This window comes from Geotrypetes seraphini, chromosome 3 (genome assembly GCF_902459505.1).
Source record: "Geotrypetes seraphini chromosome 3, aGeoSer1.1, whole genome shotgun sequence".
Classification (NCBI taxonomy): Eukaryota; Metazoa; Chordata; class Amphibia; order Gymnophiona; family Dermophiidae; genus Geotrypetes; species Geotrypetes seraphini.
Window position 1 is genome coordinate 341,458,250 of NC_047086.1, and position 24,705 is coordinate 341,482,954.

At 42.6% G+C, this 24,705-nt stretch overlaps 1 protein-coding gene across 2 annotated transcripts in view; it reads left to right on the plus strand.

Annotated features, from left to right (window-relative positions):
* TOGARAM2 (TOG array regulator of axonemal microtubules 2) overlaps window positions 1-24,705 on the plus strand; it is a 203,215-nt gene that overhangs the window by 133,979 nt on the left and 44,531 nt on the right. For both annotated transcript variants that reach the window (XM_033935971.1, XM_033935970.1), the window contains exons 11-13: window positions 2,366-2,507; window positions 19,979-20,084; window positions 20,451-20,686. In XM_033935971.1, coding sequence (XP_033791862.1) covers window positions 2,366-2,507; window positions 19,979-20,084; window positions 20,451-20,686 — 484 coding nt within the window. The remainder of the gene's footprint in view (window positions 1-2,365; window positions 2,508-19,978; window positions 20,085-20,450; window positions 20,687-24,705) is intronic.

A 24,705-nucleotide genomic window follows, 5' to 3' on the forward strand; every position in this document is an offset into this window, starting at 1 on the left:
TGAAAGTTTGAAAGAAAGTAAGATGCCAGCAAAAACTCCCTCCCTCTGCAATGTTCTGCAGAAAAATAGAGCACCCCAGATCCTCCCTCCATCCATGTCACTTCTATCCATGTGCTAAATGGGAAGATTTCTCTCTTTCTCCCTTCTGACTATAAAAGTAAAGCAGAAGGGAGGTAATCCCCCAGCTGGCACTATCCTTCCAAGGGTACAAGTGATATACAGATGGAAGGGAAGTGCATGGACAGTGTTGGCTTTAAGCATGGACAAGGGCAGCCACACAGGGCCTTGTATTTAACTTAGCATTGGTTCAATCTCTGATCTTAAGCATCTTAGATTACTGCAATACTTGGGATCCTTTAAGAAAACCATCAAACGATTGAGAGTCAATCAGAATGCTGCCGTCCGTCTCATTTATGGTCTCAAAAAATCTGATCATGTAAGCCAGTATTAGAAAAAACTACACTGGCTACCGCTGGAATCAAGGGTCATTTTCAAGTTTGCCTGCCTCTATTTCAAAACCATAGCAGGTTCATCCCCAATCTACCTGTTGCACCATTTTGAATTTCCAGGCACCACTTGCACACGTAGTGACTATCTGTTTGCTTTTCCATCCTTGAAGGGCTGTATCTACAAGAGATTCATTGATAGATCATTATCATTCCAAGCAGGCAAATGGAATAAATGTCTAACCACCTTCATTTCAAATGCACCCTCCTACCAAACCTTCATGAAATCAATTAAAACCTATCTCTTTGATAAATTTCTCTGACTCCTTTCCTGCCTTGTTGTATCTTTGAAATGCTTCCGGATAAATCTTGACTACTCTTGGCATGCTAATGTAATTTGAAAGTCCTTTTCTGTAACATCACTGTCTGTATACAGTGTCTTCCTCTGTAAACCGCTCTAAACTGCTTGTGGTATTGCGGTATACAAAAATAAAGTTACTATTATTATTATTAACTGGTGACTGACCAAAAATGAAAGCTTGTTTTCCTTTTTCATCTCCATCTTCTCTCTCCCCTACTGGCTAGCCCTTACATCTCCGCCCTCTTTCTTCCCTCTTACTTTTTTTTGTTTGTTTGTGTTTCAGAGGGATAGCATCAATTTATTTCCTTTTCAGCTTCAACTTCTCCGTTATTATTATCATTTTATTTGTTATTAGGATTTTATATTATTACAAAGCAATATCCAGGAAAAGGAAAACCTCAGCATAATACATATCCACATAAAAAAAAACTTATAGCCCACATTAAGGGAAATATCACAGTATATGCTTGTGAAGTATCATAAAGAAAATCTATAACTACAGGATATAGGCAAAACAAAATTTAGAACCTTTTAACTCCTCCATTATTTGTGCTTCTGTAATGTCCATTATCTGCATTGAATAACCCCTTCCTTTATGTGTGATTCTTCTTAAAATTTGTATTTTATCTGCCTTACAACTATTTCTGTTGCAATTTTTGTTCCATAACTGTGCATCATATGACATTTTAAATCCCAGGTGGGGTGTGGAGTATCAAACTGGTTCGCACAGGGCCTCACAATTACTAAGGATGACCAGCCTTAAGCTTGGGGTGATTTTTTCTTCAAATCATTGCAGAGGGAGGGGGATTCCACTGCCATCTGACTTAAAAAAAAACTTTTAAAGAGTCCAGTTGAGGGACGGTTTGCAGGTGAAGTAGGGGCTTCTTTGTTTTTGAAGACCAGGCTTGGAGGAGAGAGAGAGAGAAGATGGAGTTTCAGTCTCACCCTTGGAGCGCTATAGATTTTAAAAGATTGGGAATTATGAAGCTGATATCCCCCTTTTCCCTCTCTCTCCTTCTGGGCTGATATTCAAAATGAAGAAGCCCCCTACAGCCACACAAATTGCTTCACAGCTAGTAATGAGAAGAAAAAGATCAAGCCAATTTCTTTTACTCAACTCTTACAAGAAATATATCCACAGAAAATATCCTTAGTATAAAATATGAAACCCCTCCCAAAATGAACCTTTGTGTTATTACAGCAGTTATCTCCATAATGAAGTCTCATGATAACAGAGAACTTTTCCAGTACAGTGGAGGAAGTATTATGTGTGTTCTTCTGTTAACCATGTCAATGTACTGACATTTAAAACAGGACTGATGACAATCTGTGGTGACTTATACACTCTGGTGTAAGAGACAGGTACACTGGGTAGTTTTACCTTCAGATGGTCCATTAAAAAATATTTTTTGACTTATACTTATATGATATTATTATCATTCTGGGAGTTATTCACTTTAATTATTCTTAACTATGCACATGAGACATAAAGTGCCTTCTGCCTTGATTGCAAATGAATCTGTTTAATATATCTGCTTTGTTTTTATTTTATTTTCAGCTAATTCTCTGCCAGTGAATATTCTGGATTCTCCAGATTATGATGACAGTTCTGAGAGTGGATACTCCTGGGAAATGAGGCCTTTCTCCCACCCAGAACAGGGGCTAATTGATGCCCTGAAGTGTCTCCATCATAAGGACTGGTAAGGAAAGAATCTACTACCTACCACTGCAATGGAGAACCAAATATTTTCTGAAGGCAAATTATTTCACCTTTGTCAGAGAGAGAAAGATGAAATATCTTGCTATTTAGGTTTTGTTTATTTTACGATGTGTGAGGAGGGGGGATTCCTTTATTCACTGAGTCTTTCAAAGGTTTCAAGGTGCAGGTAGCTGCTATTGCCTCTGAAGTCATGGCAACGGGGAGGTTGTCATGCACACTCTGTGGACTCCCACTGCCAAGAGCAGAGAACTACTATTGGCTCTTTTGAAAGATTCAGAGGGTTTTTTTTTTAGCCTGAGAACAATAAAAACAAAAGGCAGAGAACAGTGTGTATGAGAAGGAGAAGTGAGAAGTTTGAAGTAGGGAGAAGCAGCTTGTCTCTCTCTCATTAATTGTTTGATGGGAGCTGGCAGACAATTTCTCTTAAGTATCTAGCTAGGCTCTATGGGGCTAATAATAAAAAAATTAAGTCATCCAAAAACCGTCATAAGTTGGCATTTGGAAGTCCTAATCACCAAAACGTCCAAGTGCTGATTTTCAAAACATCTTTTTGGACTTCTTTCAAGACATTCTAGCTGCTGTGCATCCAAAGATCCAGGAGGCATATTGGGAGGCTTGTTATGGGCATGCTTAGACTTGGACATCCTGCACCTATAATCGAATCTTTCCCAAAATGTCCTGGACGGAACTTAGACATTTTGAGCTAAAGCCATGAGGTTGAGGGCAACTGCCCTGTTTGGCCTAAAGGCTCTTCTTGAAGTACACAGGGGAGGGGAATATGCTAGACTGAGGGAGGGGGGGAGGTGAAGGGGAAGAACTAATGAGCCTGAAAACAGAGGAGCGGGAGACATTGGGATGGAGGGAGGGAAAAGAAAGGGACCCAAGAGATAGTGTTGAAGGAGGAGGTATAGAGATACTAGATAGGAGGGTAGCTGAGAAGAGAAAGGGAGAGATGGTGGAACCTGGGGTGGTGTGGAAGGAGGGAGAGAGATGTTGGATTAAAGGGTAGTTTAGAAGATAAAAGGAGAGCTGGTGAATCTGGGGATGATGGGATCCATCGCTGCAGCTGCTCTTTCAATCTTTGGGCCGTCAGCAGAGTGAGTGAAGTAAGCATGCTGTCTTCCATGGCCTGGAAGCTTTCCCTCCGCTACTGCTGCCTGCTCCCACTTAGGCTTGAAGCAGTAAACATAAGAACATAAGCAATGCCTCCGCTGGGTCAGACCTGAGGTCCATTGTGCCCAACAGTCCGCTCATGCAGTGGCCCAAAAGGTTCAGGACCTGTGCATTAATCTTCTATCTATACCCCTCTATCCCCTTTTCCAGCAGAAAATTGTCCAATCCTTTCTTAAACCCCAGTATCGTACTCTGCCCTATTACGTCCTCTGGAAGCGCATTCCAGGTGTCCACCACACGTTGGGTAAAGAAGAACTTCCTGGCATTCGTTTTGAAACTGTCCCCTTTCAACTTTTCCGAATGCCCTCTTGTTCTCTTATTTTTTGAAAGTTTGAAGAATCTGTCCCTCTCTACTCTCTCTATGCCCTTCATGATCTTGTAAGTCTCTATCATATCCCCTCTAAGTCTCCTCTTCTCCAGGGAAAAGAGACCCAGAGGGAAAGCTTCCGGACCGCTGAAGGCAGTGTGTTTATTTCACTCACACTGGTGGCGGTCCGAGGATTACAAGACTAGCTGCCTTATTGGATCCTGTGGAGGAGAAGAATGTAGGGATGTCGCTGGGGGATTGCAAGGGTAGGGTGGAGAGTCATTAGAGAAATGCTGTACTATGGGGATAGAGAGGAAAATAAAGAAAGAGATACCAGACCTCCGGGGGGGGGGAAAGGAGGACAGAGATGCCAGACAATGGTTGGGAGGAGGAGGAGGGAAGGAAAGAAGAGGAGATACCAGACCACACAAAGGGAGAAAGGGAAGGAGAGAGAGAGAGATGCCAGACAAGGGAAGGGAAGGAGGAAAGAGAGGTAGGTGAGAGAGGTAAGAGAAGGAGATGTGAGACTACAAAGGGTGAGGAGGGAAGGGAAAGAGAGGAGAGAGATGCCAGACTTTGGGAAGGAGAGAAGAAAGGGGGGGGGGGGAGAGGGAAGATATATTGCACAGGGATGGAGAGGAAGAGGAGAGAGAGAGAGGAGATGGTGCATAGGGGTGGGAAGGGAAAAGAGATGCAAGAAATGCTGTTTAAGAAAAGATGGGTATAAGAGAGAAGAAAGAAGGAGGAGATGGTACACATTGATTGAGGGGAGGAAGAGGAAGGGCAGAGAGAGGGAGGAGATGGTGCATGTGGATAGATGAGAAGGGAAGACATGGAACAGTAGATAGATTTGAGAAGGAAGCAGAAAAACTGAAGAAAGTTGAATACTAAAATTTAATGCCAAAGATGGATGTAGGGCAGAAAGTGAAGGAGAGAAAACAGCAAATGAATAAGAAGGCCCTGGAAATACAGTTAAGAGCATAGACAAAAGGAAGTTCAACCAGAGTCTGGGAAAAGATGATTAGATAAATAAAATCACCAGACAACAAAGGTAGGAAAAATGATTTTATTTTCAATTTAGTGATTGAAATAGGGCAGTTTTGAGAATTTACATCTGCTGTCTATATTTTTCACTGTTCAAGAAGAAATGCATATGTTTCTATTTTTCTGGTGTTGTACAGAGTCTGGCATCTTAGGGTTTCTTATGTGTATATTAGGACTTTTAGTTTGTGGTCCTGTATATGTGTCCTAATATACACATAAGAAACCCTAAGATGCCAGACTCTGTACAACACCAGAAAAATAGAAACATATGCATTTCTTCTTGAACAGTGCAAAATATAGACAGCAGATGTAAATAGTTTGTGGTCTGTTCCAGGAACCCCCGCGAATCATGAAAAACCAGGAATACGGTTTTTCAATGGGGGAGACTGGAGAGGGCAGCGGGAGAGGCAGGAGAGAGCCGCCAGAGCGCCGGCGAGTGCAGGAAATCACTCGGTGTATGCTCAAACCGCCTCTTCCTGCACTAAATCGGGCCTTATCCAATCAGGAGCTGCATGTCAAAGAAGTTCCTGATTGGATAAGGCCCGACTTAGTGCAGGAAGAGGCGGTCGAAGCATACAACGAGTGATTTCCTGCACTCACTGGTGCTCCAGCTGCCCTCTCCTTGTTGGCGGTTGGCGGTTGGAAAATACCGCGAATGACCGGGACCGCGAACTGCCGACTGCGAATGACCAGGGGAACACTGTATTTATCTGTGTTCTGCATGTGTGACCAAGGCCAGGTGCTCTGGTAGGAGTGAATGATGAGAAGCACCATACAGTGTGCTTTGTGTTGTTTAATTTTGTGGTTAACATTATGTTTTGTTAACATGATTATATTGCATATATATATGAAAAATGAATGGAAAAAATGGCATTACAATTAATACTATTATTATTAGGTTGGGGTCGGGTGGAGCTTAGATGGGGTCTGGAGTGGAGCTTGGGCTGGGTCTGGGGCAGAGCTTGAGTACCCCCAATCATTTTGAAACGTTGGCTCCTGTGAATACATTTATACAATATGATGGTGGTGCCTTACTGGCTCTATGTATTTCAGATGCTGTCCATTTACTTAAAAGTTAAAGATGAGAAATATGAGGGTTCTTCAAAAAGTTTCCACACTTTCATATTTCCACAGGCTCAACCAAAAACATTTTTTTCTGATGGCATTAAGATGTTAGTAAGATGCTGGGAAAAATGTATTGCAAAACAGGGTGATTAGTGGAAAAGTGATATAATTTGCTTTTGAGACATTTAATAAATTGTGTTAAAAAAAATAAAAGTGCAGAACTTTTTGAAGATCCCTCATACATAGCTAAGATATTGCCAAGGATATATTTGGCAGAGGAAGAGGGCTAGATTAGCTCTGAAATATATTGCTTTGCCAGTATGGAAAGGGGGATTGGACTTATTAAATATTCATTATCTATTGAATAGATGTGGCATGAGACATGTAAATGATTGGTTTTGTAATACTAATGATTTTTTTAAACTCTGCACTGGTAATGTATAGAATGGGTAAAGAAAAGTTTAGTGCCTATCTCCATACTAGGCTGGCTTGGAGCCCCTCCATAGCAGGTTACTGGTTTTTTTGCACCTGTGAGAAAGGTATGGCAGTGGATATACAAGTTCTGTTCAATGGATTAGCAAAAAATGTCTTTCCTCCCCATACATCACAATGGAGCATTTCCTCTGGGCTGCAATAGTCCCACCTTTTGAAATTGGGAAAATAAAGGTCTTAAATATATCTTTCAAGTGCTATCAGAGGAGGGCATGATGAAGCCCTTCCAGACTTTGAAAGAGGAATTCCATTTGAACACCAGTAATTATTTTACATATCTACAGCTTAGGCACTACATCAGCACATTGAAGGTGACTTGTTAACCTCACAGGTGCAAGAACTGTTATCCTCAGCATACACGTTGGGTGTCCAGGTATAGGTCCACTTGTGGTTTCACCTTATGCATCTTAAGGAATATTCCCCATTATTTGACTGTTCTCATCTTTCTGCCTGTTGAACAACCAACCTGGGATTCCAAATGCCTGAAAATCTCATCGATAATGCCTTGAAAACTTTGAATTTGCTCCATTTTAACATGAACCTGTGGGAAATGTAATATAAAATCATATTGTTCCTATACATAGCACCTAGGAAAGCAAAAGTCCTTCAGAATAATATGATGGGATCCTACTTAAAATTTGGACACTTGTATGCTTCATTGGGACATATATTTTGGTCCTGCCTGCAAATAGTACCTTTTTGGAATCAAATCTTTAGATTTATATCACTTATCTGGAACTTCCCAGTAAGGCCCACATTTCAACTTATCTTTGGCCTTCTACCAGGGACCAAACCATTCAAGAAAGGATTAAAAAAATATATCAAATGATCCTCTTTGATGATTCTTAAGAGTATACTTCTTGTGTGGCTATCTGCAATTCCCCTTTCCATACAGATTTAGAGATTTAATATGATATATCTGCTGTCAGTGGAGTGATGCTAAAGACAGGGACTACACCTATGTGTTCTCGAGGATGGACTACTGCAGCGCTATCTACAAAGGACTCACCAGGAAAGACCTGAAACACTTACAACAGATACAGAACTCAGCAATCCGCTTCCTGTACAACCTCAACATCCATGAACCCATTACCCCAGCGCTCCGTGATGCGCACTGGCTACCAGTCAAGAAACGTTGTACCTTCAAAGCCCTAGTAATAGCACATAAAAGATTCCACCACAAAACCCCAACCTACATAGCAGCCAAGCTATAACCATACTTTCCCAGTCACTCCCTCTGCTCCGACTTGAGAGACGACTCTGCATCCTCTCAGGAAGATCTCTCAAATTAGAATCAGCAAGCAAACACTCATATAGCTACTTTATCCCTTGCCTGTGGAACCAACTGCCTGTTTAGATCAGGTCAATGGACTTGCTAATGGCCTTTCGGAGAGCAACAAAGACTTGCCCTTTTGCCAAAGATACTGAATGAAGTGACTCCCTGTAAACTGACCCCTTCAAAAGCTACTATCTTTAACCTCCCATCTCTATATAGAGTACTCCTCCAATATTCGCGGAGGTTCCGTTCCAGGAACCCCCGTGAATCTTGAAAAACTGCAAATACGGGTTTCAGCGGGGAAGACAGGAGAGGGCAGCCGGAGCGGCAGGAGAGAACAGCCGGAGCATCGGCGAGTGAAGGAAATCACTTGCGGTATGCTTTGACTGCCTCTTCCTGCACTAAAGTCGGGCCTCACCAATCAGGAGCTCCTTTGACACTCAGCTCCTGATTGGTGAGGCCCAACTTTAGTGCAGGAAGAGGTGGTCGGAGCATACAGCAAGTGATTTCCTTCACTTGCCGGCACTCCGGCTGCTCTCTCCTGCTGCTCCAGCTGCCCTCTCCTGCCCGGTCATTCGTGGTCAGAAAATACAGCAAATGACTGGGACCGCAAATCGCCAACCAAGAATGACCGGGGGAGCACTGTAGTTAGGAAACTGTTCCCTTGTATGCTTCTATCAGTATCCTGTCTTCCTTTTTTAGTTCTTTTGTCCTCTATAGTCCCTGTCTTTAGCTTCATGTCCTCTCCCTACACTGTGAACATCCTTTTGTAACCCATTCTGAGCTGTTGGGAGGATGGGATAGAAATCTAAATAAATAAAAATATATAAAATACACTTTAAATCCATAAAAGGGAAACAATTTCAACTGACCTGGAAACCCTTTTGGTCCACTCTCTCGCAAACAGCACGCATTAGAATACTGAATAATTGATATATGTTAGTATAACAAATATACATGCAGGGGATTTCTTAGGGGGTGGAGAGTTTATGGGAAGTGGGCAGTTTGATTGGTGGACACCATTGTCAAATTGATGTCAAGATTCTTGGGACATGTAAAAGCTAAGCATTTTATATAATACAAGTGTTTAAGCCCGTTACATTAATAGGTGTTAGAGTAGATGTGTCTGTCTGTCTTTCTTTCTTTCTTTCTCTCTCTCTCCTTTTCCACTGTCTGTCTTTCTTTCTTTCTCTCTCTCCTTGGCCGCTTTCTACATTCAGGCCCAACAATTGTCCCTTTCTATTCCCTCCCTCTTTCCTTCCTATGTCCTTAGTGCCCCCAGTGCCTCCTTCCTATGTCCTTAGTGCCCCCACTGCCTCCTTCCTATGTCCTTAGTGCCCCAAGTGGTGCCCCAAGTGCTCCTTCCTATATCCCCCCTCACTGCCTTCCAGCCTTTGTCCCACCTTCCTCCCTTGAAGCTAGCCAGCCTACCTCCCTCCCTATCTGCTGTGCTAAAGCCAGCCTGCCTGCCTGCCTCCCTCCCTCCAGCGCCGAAGCCAAAGCCTGTCCCCCCGTATCGACCCATGCTATTGCTACCTAACGACTGGCCTACTGCTGCTTCAAACATCCCCCCGATCCGCCGCCGCCGCCGCCACCCGCCGCAACTAAAGCAAAGAGAAAAGGGTCCACCACACACAAACCACCGCAGGCTCCAGCTGAACGCGTCAAACACTGCCACAGAGCTACATATCAATGAGGCAGGAATCATGAAGTTGTAAGTGCACATGTGCGCTTAGGGTTTTATTATGATAGATGCACCAGTTGGAATGCTATGTTTACTGTATTGCACAATAAAAATATTTAAACATAAAAATGATCTGGAAATTGGAACAAGCGAGGTAATTAAACTCCCCTTTTACAAAGTGGTGCTAGTGGCTGCCACATGGCAAAAGCCCTGAAGCCCTTTAAATCCCTATGGGCTTCGGGATAGCACAGCTTTGAAAAAAAGGGAGTGGTGGGGGTGGTAAATTTCCAAATGACATAAAATTATTGAAAGTTGTCAAAACACATGAGAACTGTGAAAAATTGCAGGAAGACCGTAGGAAATTGGAAGACTGTACATCCAAATAGCACAGGGGTCACCAAAGTTCCTCCTTGAGGGCCGAACACAGTCGGGTTTTCAGGATTTCCCCAATGAATATGGATGAGATCTATGTGCATGCACTGCTTTCAATGCATATTCATTGGGGAAATCCTGAAAACCTGACAGGATTCGGCCCTCAAGGAGGGACTTTGGGTACCCCTGAAATAGCAGATGAAATTTTCACTGAAAGGGTGGTTGATCGCTGGAATAGTCTTCCACTACAGGTGATTGAGGCCAGCAGTGTGCCTGATTTTAAGGCCAAATGGGATCGGCACATGGGATCTATTCACAGGGCAAAAGTAGGGGAGGGACATTAGGATGGGCAGACTAGATGGGCCGTTGTCCTTATCTGCCGTCTATTTCTATGTTTCTAAATTTAATATGGGCAAATGCAAAGGGATGTGCATCAGGAAGAATAATCCAAATCATAGCTACCTTATGCTAGGGTCCACCTTAGGAGTCAGCACCCAAGAAAAAGATCTGGGTGTCATTGTAGACCAAGGGTGTCAAAGTCCCCCCTCGAGGGCCGCAATCCAGTCGGGTTTTCAGGATTTCCCCAATGAATATGCATGAGATCTATTAGCATACAATGAAAGCAGTGCATGGAAACAGATCTCATGCATATTCATTGGGGAAATCCTGAAAACCCGACTGGATTGCGGCCCTCGAGGAGGGACTTTGACACCCTTGTTGTAGACACTACGCTGAAATCTTGTGCCCAGTGTGCGGCTGTGGTAGAAAAAAAGCAAATATGATGCTAGGAATTATTAAGAAAGGGATGATAAATAAGACCAAGAATATTATAATGCCTCTGTTTCACACCATGCTGCATCCTCACCTTGAATATTGCATACGGTTCTGATTGTCGTATTTTAAAAAAGATATAACAGAATTAGAAAAGTTTCAAGGAAGAGTGACCAAAATGATAAAGGGGGTGGATGGATCTCATGAGGAAGGACTAGAGAGGTTGGGGCTTTTCAGCTTGGAAAAGAGAACGCTGAGGGAGGATATGACTGAAGTCTACAAAATCCTGAGTGGTGTAGAATGGGAAAGGGGGAATTTATTTTTTATCACTCTTTCAAAAAGTAGAAAAACCAGGAGAACCTCAATGAAATTACATAGAAATACTTTTAAAAGTAAAAGGAGGAAATATATTTTTACTGAAAGAATAATTAAGCTGTAAATCTCATTATCAAAGGAGGTGGTTACAACAGTTAGCATAAGAAAGGTTTGGCCAAGTTCCTGGAGGAAAGATCCATAATTTGCTATTGAGACAGACATGGGGGAAGTCGTTGCTTGTCCTGGATCAGCAGCATAGAATATTACCATATTTGCATTTCTACCAGGTACCGTGATCTGGATTGGTCACTGTTGGAAACAAGAAACTGGGCTAGATGGACCATTGGTCTGACCCCAGTATGGCTATTTTTATATTCTCATGTCAGTTCCCACCTTTTGCCATGGCCTAGTAGTGCCAGGTGAGAGCGTAAGAGGCTCCCAGGCAGCACCTCTGAATAAAGTTTTTGATTTTATGATTCATGGACAGCTAGAAAAGTACCTCTTCAACGTGTCAAATATATCTATTGATACCAATATGTATGGTTGCCAGATTTCCTCTTTAAAAAAGGACATCTGGCCCTGCCCTATTCCAGCCCTAGTCCTGCCCCATTCCGCCTCCAGCTCTACCCCATTCTACCCTCAGCCTTACCCCCACATAAACCTCTGTTCTCCTTCCCCGAGCTCAGGGCCGCATCTGGAGGACCTCTGTGCATATGCGGATGTCAACACAATGATGTCATGGAATCTCCATTATTCAGGCACTGTGACTGGAACGGCGGAAAATGAACAGAGCATTTTTTATATGAGGCATTGACTCCTCTGTATTAAGGTGTTGATTGCAACAAGATGGCGGACCGGGTTGTCCGGCTCACACAGTTGGACTGATTCTCTGAAGAAGAAGTGGCGAAACGGGTCCCAGAATCAGTATCTAGAATAGAAACATAGAATATGACGGCAGAAAAGGGCCACTGACCCAACACATCTGTCCACTCTGAGGACCCTCCCCCCTAAGCACTTCCACGAAGTGAACCCACATGCTTATCCCATTTTTTCTTAAAATCGAGCACATTGCTTGCCTCAATTACCTGAAGTGGAAGATCATTCCAACGATCAACCACCCTTTCAGTGAAGAAATACTTCCTAGTGTTGCTATGAAATCTCCCACCCCTGAGTTTCAACGGATGCCCTCTTGTTGCCGTAGGTCCCGTAATAATAATAATAATAGTTTATTTTTGTATACCGCCACACCATCAGTTCTTGGCGGTTTATACAATGAATTACAAAGTATTTAAAGTACAGAGCCAGATAACAGTGTCTTATAAAAGGAAATAACACAATTCAATAAAAGATACTAACTGACAAAGTACGACCCTAACTCATTCAAACAAAGTATAGAAACATAGAAAAAATGACGGCAGAAAAGGGCCATAGCTCATCTAGTCTGCCCACACTAAAGATCCCCTTCCCTAAATTTATTCTCCCAGATATCCTATATCTCATCGAGTCTGCCTATTCCGATGACTCTCCCCCCACTATTACCCTCTTAGAGATCCCACATGCGCATCCCATTTATTCTTAAAATCTGGCACGCTGCTGGCCTTGACAACCTGCACAGGAAGTCTATTCCAATGATCAACCACTCTTTCGGTGAAGAAATACTTCCTGAAGTCGCCATGAAATTTCCCGCCCCTGATTTTTAGCGGATGCCCCCTTGTGGCCGAGGGTCCTTTAAGAAAGAAAATATCATCTTCCTCCTCGATACGACCGGTGATATACTTAAATGTCTCAATCCTCGAGAGAGTACAGCCGCAATTTATTCAGCCTCTCTTCGTATGAGAGATCCTTGAGCCCTGAGACCATCCTGGTGGCCATACACTGAACCGACTCGACTCTCAGTACATCTTTACGGTAGTGTGGTCTCCAGAACTGCACACAGTATTCCAGATGAGGTCTTACCATGGTTCTGTACAATGGCATAATGACCTCGGGCTTCCGGCTGACGAAACTTTTACGGATACAGCCCAACATTTGTCTAGCCTTGGATGAAGCCTTCTCCACTTGATTGGCAGCTTTCAGGTCTTCACTAATAATTACTCCTAAATCACGCTCTGCTGTCGTCCTTGCTAAGGTCTCACCATTTAGGGTGTAATTTCTGCACGGATTTCTGCTGCCAAGGTGCATGACCTTACATTTCTTAGCGTTAAAGTTAAGTTGCCAAGTCAAGGACCAGCGTTCCAACAAGAGTAAGTCTTGTGCCATACCGTCGGGCAAAGTGCTATTACCTACTATGTTACACAGTTTGGCGTCATCTGCGAATAATGTTATTTTACCTTGAAGCCCCTGAGCCAGGTCTCCTACGAACATGTTGAAAAGGATCGGGCTCAACATCGAGCCCTGCGGCACTCCACTGGCTACTACCAATGTTTTGGAGAGGGTGCCATTAACCACCACTCTCTGAAGTCTACCACTTAGCCAGTCGTTGACCCATGCAGTTAGTGTTTCTCCTAATCCCAGTGATTTCATCTTGCTTAATAACCTACGGTGTGGAACGCTATCAAAAGCTTTACTGAAGTCCAAGTACACGATGTCTAAGGACTCTCCCAAATCCAGTTTTCTGGTGACCCAATCAAAGAAACTAATTAGATTGGATTGGCAGGACCTACCCTTGGTAAATCCGTGTTGGTGGGGATCCCGTAGATTCTCTTTGCTCAGAATCATATCTATTTCATGTTTAATTAGTGTCTCCATGAGTTTACACACTATCGATGTGAGACTCACTGGTCTGTAATTTGCAGCTTCTGTCCTGCAACCCTTTTTGTGCGGTGGAATGACGTTGGCCATTTTCCAGTCTAAGGGTACTCTTCCCGTACTTAGGGAGAGATTGAAGAGCACGGATAATGGTTCTGCTAGGACAGCACACAACTCTTTGAGCACCCTGGGGTGTAGATTGTCCGGTCCCATGGCCTTGTTCACCTTGAGTTTTGATAATCCATGGTAGACATCGCTGGGTGTAAATTTGAAATTCCGGAATGGGTCGTCCGAGCTTTGCCTTTTCCTCAACTGTGGACCGGACCCCGGTGCCTCGCAGGTGAAGACTGAGCAGAAGTATTCATTTAGAAGTTCTGCTTTATCGGAATCTGATTCAACATAATTCCCTTCTGGTTTTCTAAAGCGTACTATCCCGTCTGTGTTTCTTTTTCTGTCGCTAACATACCTGAAGAAAGATTTGTCTCCTTTCTTAATGTTCTTTGCTAGATTTTCCTCTATTCGAAGTTTGGCCTCTCTTGACTGTCATTTTTACCGCTTTATATCTGGCTATATACTCTGCTTTAGCCTCCCTTGTCCCAGATTGTTTGTAGGAAATAAATGCTTTTTTCTTACTTTTGACGAGGTTCGAGATCTCCGAAGTAAACCATTGGGGTCTGTTGTTTCTTCGTCGTTTGCTCACTGTTTGTATGTAGCGGTTCATTGCTTCGTGTAGGGTAGATTTCAGGGTTGACCACATCGCCTCCACGTCCTTGGTTTCAGCTTGGTTTTGCAGTGCCCCGTGGACGAAATCTGCCATGAGTTTGAAGTCAGTGCCCCGGAAGTTGAGTACCTTTGTTGACATGTACGATCTAGTGTGACCTTTCCTGAGGTTGAACCATACCATGTTGTGGTCGCTAGAGGCTAGCGTATCGCCTACCGAGACTTCGAGACGCTCTCTCCGTTTGTGAGTACTAGGTCCAGTATCGCCTGATTCCTTGTGGGTTCTAATACCATTTGTTTAAGTTGTGCCCCCTTTATGGATGTTAATAGCCTTCTGCTGCCGCTGGTTGTAGCAGAAAGTGTGTTCCAATCTACATCGGGCATGTTGAAGTCCCCTAACAGTACAGTGTCCCCTCGTAAAGTGATGTTCTCTATGTCCTCGATTAATTCCAAGTCCTTGTCTTCCAGTTGTCTTGGAGGCCTGTATACTACACCGAGGTACAGGCATTTTTCGGTACCTCTGGTCAGGTTCACCCAGAGGGATTCTCCGGTGTACTTGACATCTGTGATTCTGGTAGTTTTGATGTCTTCTTTAGTGTATAGCGCCACCCCCCTCCTAACTTGTCCTCTCTGTCTTGACGAAGTAAGTTGTAACCCCGTATAGCCATATCCCACTCATGAGAGTCCGTGAACCATGTCTCGGAAATCGCCACCACGTCAAGCTCAGCGTTCAGTATTTCCGTCTCCAGTTCCAGAATTTTGTTGCCTAAACTGTGTGCATTAACATACATAGCCCTCCATACTTTATGTTTGCTAAGCCCTGTCTGAGTTAGTGTGACTCCTAAAGAATTGTTTGCGATGTGGGTACTTACCCTTTTACTCAGAAGTGGAGTCATGACTAACCTCCTCAAGATAGTTTCTTACTGCTCTGGTAAGTGAATGGATACCCTCCCCCAACTTACCTAGTTTAAAGCCCTACGAAGTAAGCGGGCTAGTCGATATCCGAAGACGTTCTTACCTCTGCTGGTCAGGTGTAGTCTGTCCGGTCCCTGAAGTCCCTGCAGTGCCTCACCATGGTTTAGGAATCCGAAGTTCATCTCCCTGCACCATCCGTGTAGCCACTCGTTAGTCCTCTGGATACGCTCCTCTCTGTAAGCCTTATTCCATAAAAATAATAAAAATCCATTTATCAAATTGATATTGATATCTATTAAGTATTGTACTGTTTAAATAGATAGGTCTTAAAATCTTTCCGAAATTGCTGATAAGTGAGAGCTGGAGTAATAAGAACATTCAAGCATGTATTCATTACTCCTGCTTGAAACGCCAGAGTCCTATCTAAAAATTTCTTAAAACGGCACGCTTTCGCTGAAGGAAAATAAAACCAGCCAGTTCTACGTATATTTTTTTTACATATAAAAAATCTAAAATGAGCAACAAGATAAGATGGGGCCAACCCAAATAAGACTTCTTCTACCTCAATACGGCCAGTTACATATTTGAATGTCTTTATCATATCTCCCCTCTCTCTGTGTACCTCGAGAGAGTATAGCTGCAACTTACCTAGACGTTCAGCTAGGTAAGTGGTTTTGATGACCTATATTGTTGAGATTTTTTGATGCACTATTTATATTGCTGATTTTGCGCACTTATTAAGAATTATTGATATTATGGTGATGGAGGAAGACCAGTGATTATAATATTGTTCACACTGGCTGAACAGCCATTTGGCTGGTATGTAACGTGAATAGACAGTCTGAGTTCATTCCTTCTTTCCACTTACTGTGGAAAAGTCAATAATTGCATAATATGAAGTAGCATTTTTTTAGACATGTCAGACGACTAAAAGCATAAAGTTTTGAGGATTTTGAATTCCATTTTTGGTTTTGTATTTTGCAAATTTTGATTGTGGAATTCTGAACACTATTGTTAATGTCTGGCTGCGACATCTCATCATTAGTGAACTATCCTCTCTGGATCTGCTTTTTCATTACTTGCCTTTGCCTGCAGTAGATTTCTGCATTGGCTCCCAAGTTCACCATGTCATTTATCTGCAGCAGACAGTAATCTTTATATACTGGGGGTGAACGATCACTATCACCATCTCTAGCCTTAGTGCGTAAGCAGTGGGTGGACACAGTTTTATCCGGGGCAACATGTTGCCAGTATGTATTTGTCTTATTCTTTCCAAACATGCTTAGCTGTAGTGTTGCCTTGCTGAGGTTTGGCATAGATTTTATGCACTGGGGTCACCATGTGAAAGGTACGCAGCAAGATATGAGGAGAAAACTTTTATTTTCTCCCCCCTCATTGATGCACAAGAATCTACCAACTGCTGCTGCTCAATTTTATATTAAGCTCCAGTTTGACCTCTTGGTTAGAGCTTTGATGGTCTCTCCTGGGCAGCGTCTGTTCACAAATACTTGTTTTGCTGTAGCTTGAGGACAAAAATAGAAAAAGCAAGCAGAAAAACAAAGTCATTAAAGTTTAAAAGAACCGACCTTAAGGTTATCAGAGTCTGCTGGTTAATGTACTGGGACACATAATTCATTGAAAAGGATACCAGGGGGAGTCCGGAGGTATTAAAAAAAGATTTTTACAATGTTTCCAAGAAGTGTGCCTGCCTTTGGGAGACAAACCTTAAGAAGAGAAATGAAAATCTCATGTGGCACAATCAAGAAGTCAAGAAAAAAAATTTGCCTTTATACTAATGAAAGGGAAAGCAACAAAGGTTAAGCCTTATGAAAGTACACAGCATACAAACAGGGGAGCTAGAGAATGATCAGATTAAAAAAAACCACAATGCCAAAAGAAAATACGGCAAAAAAAAGCAACAACAACCCCAAAAGTTTCTTTCATGTATGTTAGTAATAAAAGGATGATAAAGGAGGTTATGGGCCTTTTTATGAATGAATTGGAAATCAAATACACTGGGGAAAGGCACAGAGATTTGTAGAATAGTTTTTATGTTTCAGTGAAGAGCTGATTAAGGACAACAACCTAGTAAGAGCACTAGCCTTACACTCAGGAATGGGCAAGGCAATAAATGGACCATCCAAAACATAAGGGGCCAGAGCCTAAAAGGGATACCAGGACATAAAAGTTAATTAGTTGTATGAACCCTGTTCTTAATATATCAGAAATCAATTAAACATGGCAGGTTCCTCAGGGTATATGTAGACCCTATACTCAGAGCAATCTATATTGAAACCAGAGACATGTTTAAGTGTACAGTCCAGTGAGCTGTGAAAATTGCAGAGCCAAAAATTCATAACTATTTAGTAAGTGGTACTATGGAAACAGCACACATTAAAGAGTAATTAATGCACATTAAAACCCGACAGTCACTCTGTGGGAAGGCCGACAGTTGCTCAAAAGAGCATGGTTCGGGACAAGGTATCTTTAAAAGATATCATTATAAAAGGGAAGATAGAGCATCCTGATAGTGAGATTGCAATACAGGCCGCAATAGGCCAGGTTTCCTTAAATTCAGAGCAGGCTGATTTTAAAGGTTGTGAATTATCTATCCAAATGTGGGAAACTTGAGGGAAAAAAAAATGTCGATCACTCAGCAGTGGATAGTCCAAAAGATGCTTTATAAATCAGTCGACTTGACACTGACAGTGTTTCAGTGATTCTGCCTGTGTCAAGCACACGTTAAAATGGCTAACGCGCCTTAGTAAAAGGACCCCTAAATATATTAAGAACACAATGGCACTTTAGAACCAAGATCAAATAAACCAAGCTGAAACCAAATTAACCACAAAATGTAAAAATAAAATTAATGGACATAAAAAATAAAATGCAAGAATGAATTAAAATACATAAATGACATCGATGGGGGAGAGATCTGGGTATACTTGTCGAGTCCTTGGATTTTTCTTCCCTCAGTTGTATCTCCTCTATAACTATTAGCGCTGAACTTGGGGAATGCCAATTCAGGATGGTTTATCGAGCATACTTTTCCCAGGAGCAGGTGCACAAAGCGGGGGGAGTATTTCGTCCCCGACCTGGTCTAAATGTCAACAGGGTTATAATTTGTTTATATATGTTTTATGGGGTTGCCCTCGAGTGAAAGTTTTTTGGAGGGCTATACTTTGCTTTTTGGACAATCTATCCCAATGTCACCCGTGGGCTTGCTTTTGGACCGGTATGAATCATTACGGGCGAATGCTCGGGGACATCGGTTGTTGATTCAGAAGGATGCTGTTTTGGGTAAGAATCATACGTAGTGTTTGGATGCAACCAACTGAACCTGCTTACTGGGCTTGGAGGAACTGCTTTCATAATTTGATGCTTTTGGAGCAACGACATGCCCATTTGTCTCTCAAGCAGAAAACAGTTTTTTCCCCCCAGATATTCAATTGCTATCCCCTAGGTCCAGAAGTTTGGTCTTAAATTCATTTTAATTTTAGGCTCTGCTTGTCCTCAGATATTCCCCTGGATGATTGGTATGGTGTATGGATGGTTGATGTGGCTGCTGTGGTGTGAGTTCATAAGCGGTTTGAGAGATGTGGTGGTGGTTTCTGAGGGGGGATGGTGTGGGTTAGTCTCTGTTAAGCGCTTGCTGAGTGGCATAAGAACACAGCTTGCTCAGCATACATCATGGTTTTATCTGAATAGGGGAAGGGGTGGGGTTGGGGGCTTGGATATGGCTTGTTGGGGGGTGGATGGGGCTAGGGGAGCATGAATGGGGGGACATGTTGGGTGGGGGGGGAGAAAATCAAACCTACCTATTGTACTTTTTGTTTTCTTGGACTTGTGCTACTGGTTTACTGTGCTTGTTTGTTGTACAACAATAAAAAAAGATTTACACTATAATACATAAATGAATTAAAAACACAATAAAATCAGGTACATCAAGCTGAAATCAAATTGACCACAGAATATCCAGATAAACCATATTGACCACAGGATATCAAGATAACTTGTGTTTACATTGAAAACTTCAACAGAGATTTAAAAAAAAAAGTCCCATAATTACTACTGAACCAAATAAGAGAATGAGATATCTCAGTGAGCAGATAACTCTACATTGTGGAATCACTGGGACTATTACAGAATATATAGCATGTTGTGAAGCAAAAGATAAATAATTGAAATGCATACCTTGAAAAGTAAGGCTATTGGCATGTAGTGCTAATGGCCTAGGCTACTCTGGAAGAACAGAATTTGTCCAGCACCTCAGATCATGACTCAGTACTCTAGGATAAACATTAAAAAGTGGACTCTAGAGGGCTAGGCACCCCTTACATATGTAAAAGACTGATTTACCCATGTAACTGGGCATACATGTATATGTAATGATTTTTGAGAAACTGCTACTTACAGATACAAACCTGTGGCATGCACAGATTTGAAGAGGGGGGTGGGGGGTGAGTCTTGGAGTGGTACAGAGGGATATAGGGAACCTGTAATAGATGAGTGCTGTATTGTGCCATTGGAGTTTCAGCCTTGAATTCACATTTATGACTTGCTTTGAAGGGAACAGAAAGAGAAAGGACTCCATAGTGTGAGACGCCTGGCTGTCTATCACTCAGATGTTCTCCTCTGTAGACTTCACGACGTATCCTTGGCAGTCACAAGGGAGGTAGGACATTTTTCATTATGTTACGGTATGCATGGATGCTGCTCACCTTCAGATAGCACAATAAGATTTGCATGCACATATTGCTAAATGACTGTGTATATTAATGTGACTAGCCAGGTGACTGAATGAACTGTACAAATTATAAATTAATAGCAAATGGGAACAGTACGTTAAGAATAAACCCTCATAAGTACTTGGTTCTCAAACATGGAAAGCAACTTTTGAACCAATTATAGCACACATTGACATTTTAGGGGAAGTAATGACAATCATCACTGATCTTCCATGTGCCTAACCATTAGAGGGCCTGTTCTATCGTGTTCACATGCAAATCACGCAACTTAACACATCCTGTCTCTCGGCCAGGTCAACAATCTGCGCTCCAAGGTGTCCCGCCATGCTATTAAGTCTCTTGGTGAACTCTTTCTGGCCATGAAGAAAAATATGGACCAAGAGGTAGAAGAAGTTGCCCGAGTCCTCCTCCACAAGACGGGCGATTCGAACGAATTCATTCGGGAAGAGTCTGACAGGTCCCTGGGAGTCATGGTGGAGAATGTCAGCCCTTCCAAAGCACTGACTGCCTTGACAGTAGGTGGTGTAAAGTACGTAGCTATTCAGTTTTTTACTGTCTGGAAGGTTTGATTCTAGGATGCATAAATAATATCGTAGTTCTAGACTACCTTTCCACATATTTTGTTTTAGTTCAAGATTATTTATAATTTAAAAAAAAAAATATTTTCAGGTAGAGATATCTGCCTCACAATCTAAGTTTGTGTCTGAGGTAACTGGAGATAAAAGTGACTTGTGGTCATGAGCAGTGTGAGTGGGTGAGGCAGGACACAAAGCCTGGTTTCCCATTTCAGAACCCATTTCTCTAACAACTAGGCTCCTCCTTCACCAAATATTTGTTTATTATGGGATAATTTTCTAATGTAGTAATATTTTTCCCACTTATCTTTTATCAGTATTTCTCTGCTTTTCAAGCAGAAGTTTAGCCTACAACATGTCACCTGCATTATAAATTTTCTACCAACAATTATAGTGGACAGTGTCACTGAGAAACACCAAATGCCTTAAGCTAAGGAAACCTTGTGAGAAATGGTATTATGTCTCTTTTAGCTCCCTTCCTGATGCTTGCCAACTCACTGCCAGCTCAGCTTCTGCTGCAGACACTCCTGAGAGACACACACATATATAAGAACATAAGAATATAAGAAGTTGCCTCCGCTGAGTCAGACCAGAGGTCCATCCTGCCCAGCGGTCCGCTCCCGCGGCGGCCCATCAGGCCCAATTGCCTGAACAGTGTCCATGAGTAATTTTGTAACTGCCTCTAATCCTCTAATTCTATCCCTTTACCTACCTCTACTCCTATCTGTACCCTTCAATCCCTTTGTCCTCCAGGTACCTGTCCAGACCCTCTTTGAAGCCCTGTAGTGTGCTTCTGCTTATCACATCCTCCGGTAGTGCGTTCCATGTATCCACCACCCTCTGAGTGAAAAAGAACTTCCTGGCGTTTGTTCTAAACCTTTCCCCTTTCAGTTTCTCCGAGTGCCCCCTTGTGCTTGTGGTTCCCCGTAATTTGAAAAATCTGTCCCTGTCCACTCTTTCTATGCCCTTCATGATCTTGAAGGTTTCTATCATGTCTCCTCTAAGTCTCCGCTTTTCCAGGGAGAAAAGCCCCAACTTCTTCAGTCTGTCAGTATATGAGAGGTCTTCCATACCCTTTATTAGCTTAGTTGCTCTTCTCTGGACTCTCTCAAGTACCACCATGTCCTTCTTGAGGTAAGGTGACCAGTACTGGACACAGTACTCCAGGTGCGGGCACACCATTGCACGATACAGTGGCAGGATTACTTCCTTCGTCCTGGTCGTGATACCCTTCTTAATGATGCCCAACATTCTGTTCGCCTTCCTTGAGGCTGTGGCGCACTGAGCTGACGCCTTCAATGATGTGTCTACCATCACTCCCAGGTCTCTTTCAAGGTTACTCACCCCTAGCGGTGATCCCCCCATTTTGTAAGTGAACATCGGGTTCTTTTTCCCTACATGCATGATCTTGCATTTTCCTATGTTGAAGCTCATTTGCCACTTTTCGGCCCACTCTTCCAGCGTTGTCAGATCTTTTTGGAGGTCTTCGCAGTCCTCCATGATTTTGACCCTGCTGTATAGTTTAGTGTCATCCGCAAATTTAATAACCTCACATTTTGTCCCCGCCTCCAGGTCGTTGATAAATATATTGAACAGGAGCGGTCTCAGCACCGACCCCTGCGGAACTCTGTTTGTGACCCATTGCCAGTGTGAGTAATGGCCTTTTATTCCAACCCTTTGTTTCCTGTCCACCAGCCAGTTTTTGATCCATCGGTGGACCTACCCTTGCACCCCGTGATTCCATAGCTTCCTTAGCAGTCTTTCATGTGGTACATTGTCGAAGGCTTTTTGGAAGTCAAGGTATATGATGTCTATAGATTCCCCTTTATCCACCTGGCTGCTTACCCCCTCAAAGAAGTATAATAAGTTAGTGAGGCATGACCTGCCCTTGCAGAAGCCATGCTGGCTCGGCTTTAGTTGCCCAGTGTTTTCGATGTGTTCCCAGATGCAGTCTTTAATCAGCGCTTCCATCATCTTTCCCGGGACCGAGGTCAAGCTCACCGGCCTGTAGTTTCCTGGGTCTCCCCTTGAGCCTTTCTTGAAGATGGGCATGACATTTGCTATTTTCCAGTCTTCCGGAATCTCTCCAGTTTTTAAGGATAGGTTGCATATTTGTCGAAGTGGCTCAGCTATTTCGTTCCTTAGTTCCTTGAGTACCCTTGGGTGAATGCCGTCCGGACCTGGCGATTTGTCGCTCTTTAGCCTGTCTATCTGTCTAAGGACATCCACTTTGCTCACCTCCAGTTGGACCAGATTTTCATCCTGATCTCCTTTTACGATCTCCTCGGGTTCCGGAATGTTGGTTGTGTCCTCTCTCGTGAAGACTGACGTGAAGAACTCGTTTAACCTGTCAGCTATCTCTTTTTCCTCTTTTACCACTCCCTTTCTGTCTCCATCATCCAAGGGTCCCATTTCCTCTCTTGCCGGTTGCTTCCCCTTGACGTACTTGACATGATTTGAAGTTTGTTGCCTCCCCCGCCAGTCTCTCTTCATATTCTCTTTTTGCTTTCCTAACCACTCGGTGACACTCCTTTTGGTGTCTTCTATGTTCCTTTTGGTTGTCCTCTGATCGATCCTTTTTCCATTTTTTGAAAGATGCCTTCTTGTCATTTATCACCTTTTTCACTGCATTTGTTATCCACACTAGGTTTTTAGTTCTATTCTTCTTGCACCCTTTCCTGAACTTGGGGACGCACAGGGTCTGTGCTTCGTGCACCGTGTCCTTAAGTAGGGTCCAGGCTTTTTCTACAGACTCCATCTTCCTTGCGGTGTTGTTGAGTTTCTTTCCCACCATTTTCCTCGTGGCATCATAATTCCCTTTTTTGAAGTTGAGTGCTGTCGTTGTAGTTCTATTCACCTTTGTAGATCCAATTTCTAGCCTGTACTGGATCGTGTTGTGGTCGCTGTTTCCTAGTGGGGCTAGTAACGCCACCTCCTTGGTGGGTCCCCCTAGTCCGTTGAAGATTAGGTCAAGAGTTGCATCCCCCCGTGTTGGTTTAATATGATATTAAACATAGTCATGTCAGTGCATTTTTTTGTCTAATCTAGATTTCACTCCACATTTACCAACACACATCCAAGATATTTAATCTTCAATCATTTAACAACAAATATCTCTAAATCAAGCTCAAAAGATTAAACCTATAGGTTTAATCTTTTGAGCATGATTTAGAGAAATTTATTGCCAAATGAGTGTATTTTTTGGTCATTTTTTTCTTTAAAACATTGTTTATTTCTTCTTTTGTCTATATTTTTGCAAGTACATTATTCCTCAAACTAATCAACCTACAAGAACCACATTTTCAGATACACTGCTGGCTGCGCTAGACACTAACACTAGCATTGAGCTGGCATTAGTTCTAGCCATGTAGCGCGGGTTTAACACATGCTAAAGGGCTGCGTGCGCTAAAACTGCTAACGCGGCTTCGTAAAAGGAGCCCTAAGGATTTGGTTTTAAACTGGGAAGAAAGTATTTTTGATTGTAGTATAGAACAAACCTATAGGTGGCAGTGTACTATAACTAGATGAAACCAGCATCTTGTAGCTATTGCAAGTACGGCAGCTTGTACAGTCAGAAAGATGAGTTCCTAAGAAATCAATTTCTAAGGAAAATGTTCCTTCTTAAAAATGCTCTGATACATGTTTTTATGTTTACTGAGGATATATTTAGTTATACTGAACTCATTTGATAATGGGTCCTGAGCTTAGGACAGTTTTCAGCCTCATTTAGAACTTTTTTTAGCTGAAAATTCATCTAAATTTAGGTACCTTGGAGCAAATATTAAACTGGCAGCAGTCAACGTTTTTATGGCTGCCACAGGCATTATGCCTGGATTTTTAACAACAGGCCATTCCTGGACTTCAGCACTAATTATCCAGGCATAATGCTGGTATTTCTTATCTAGTTAAGTGCGATATTCAACACTTAACCACCTACGCACGGGCAGGAGTGAAGGAAGGTCGCTCCTGCCCA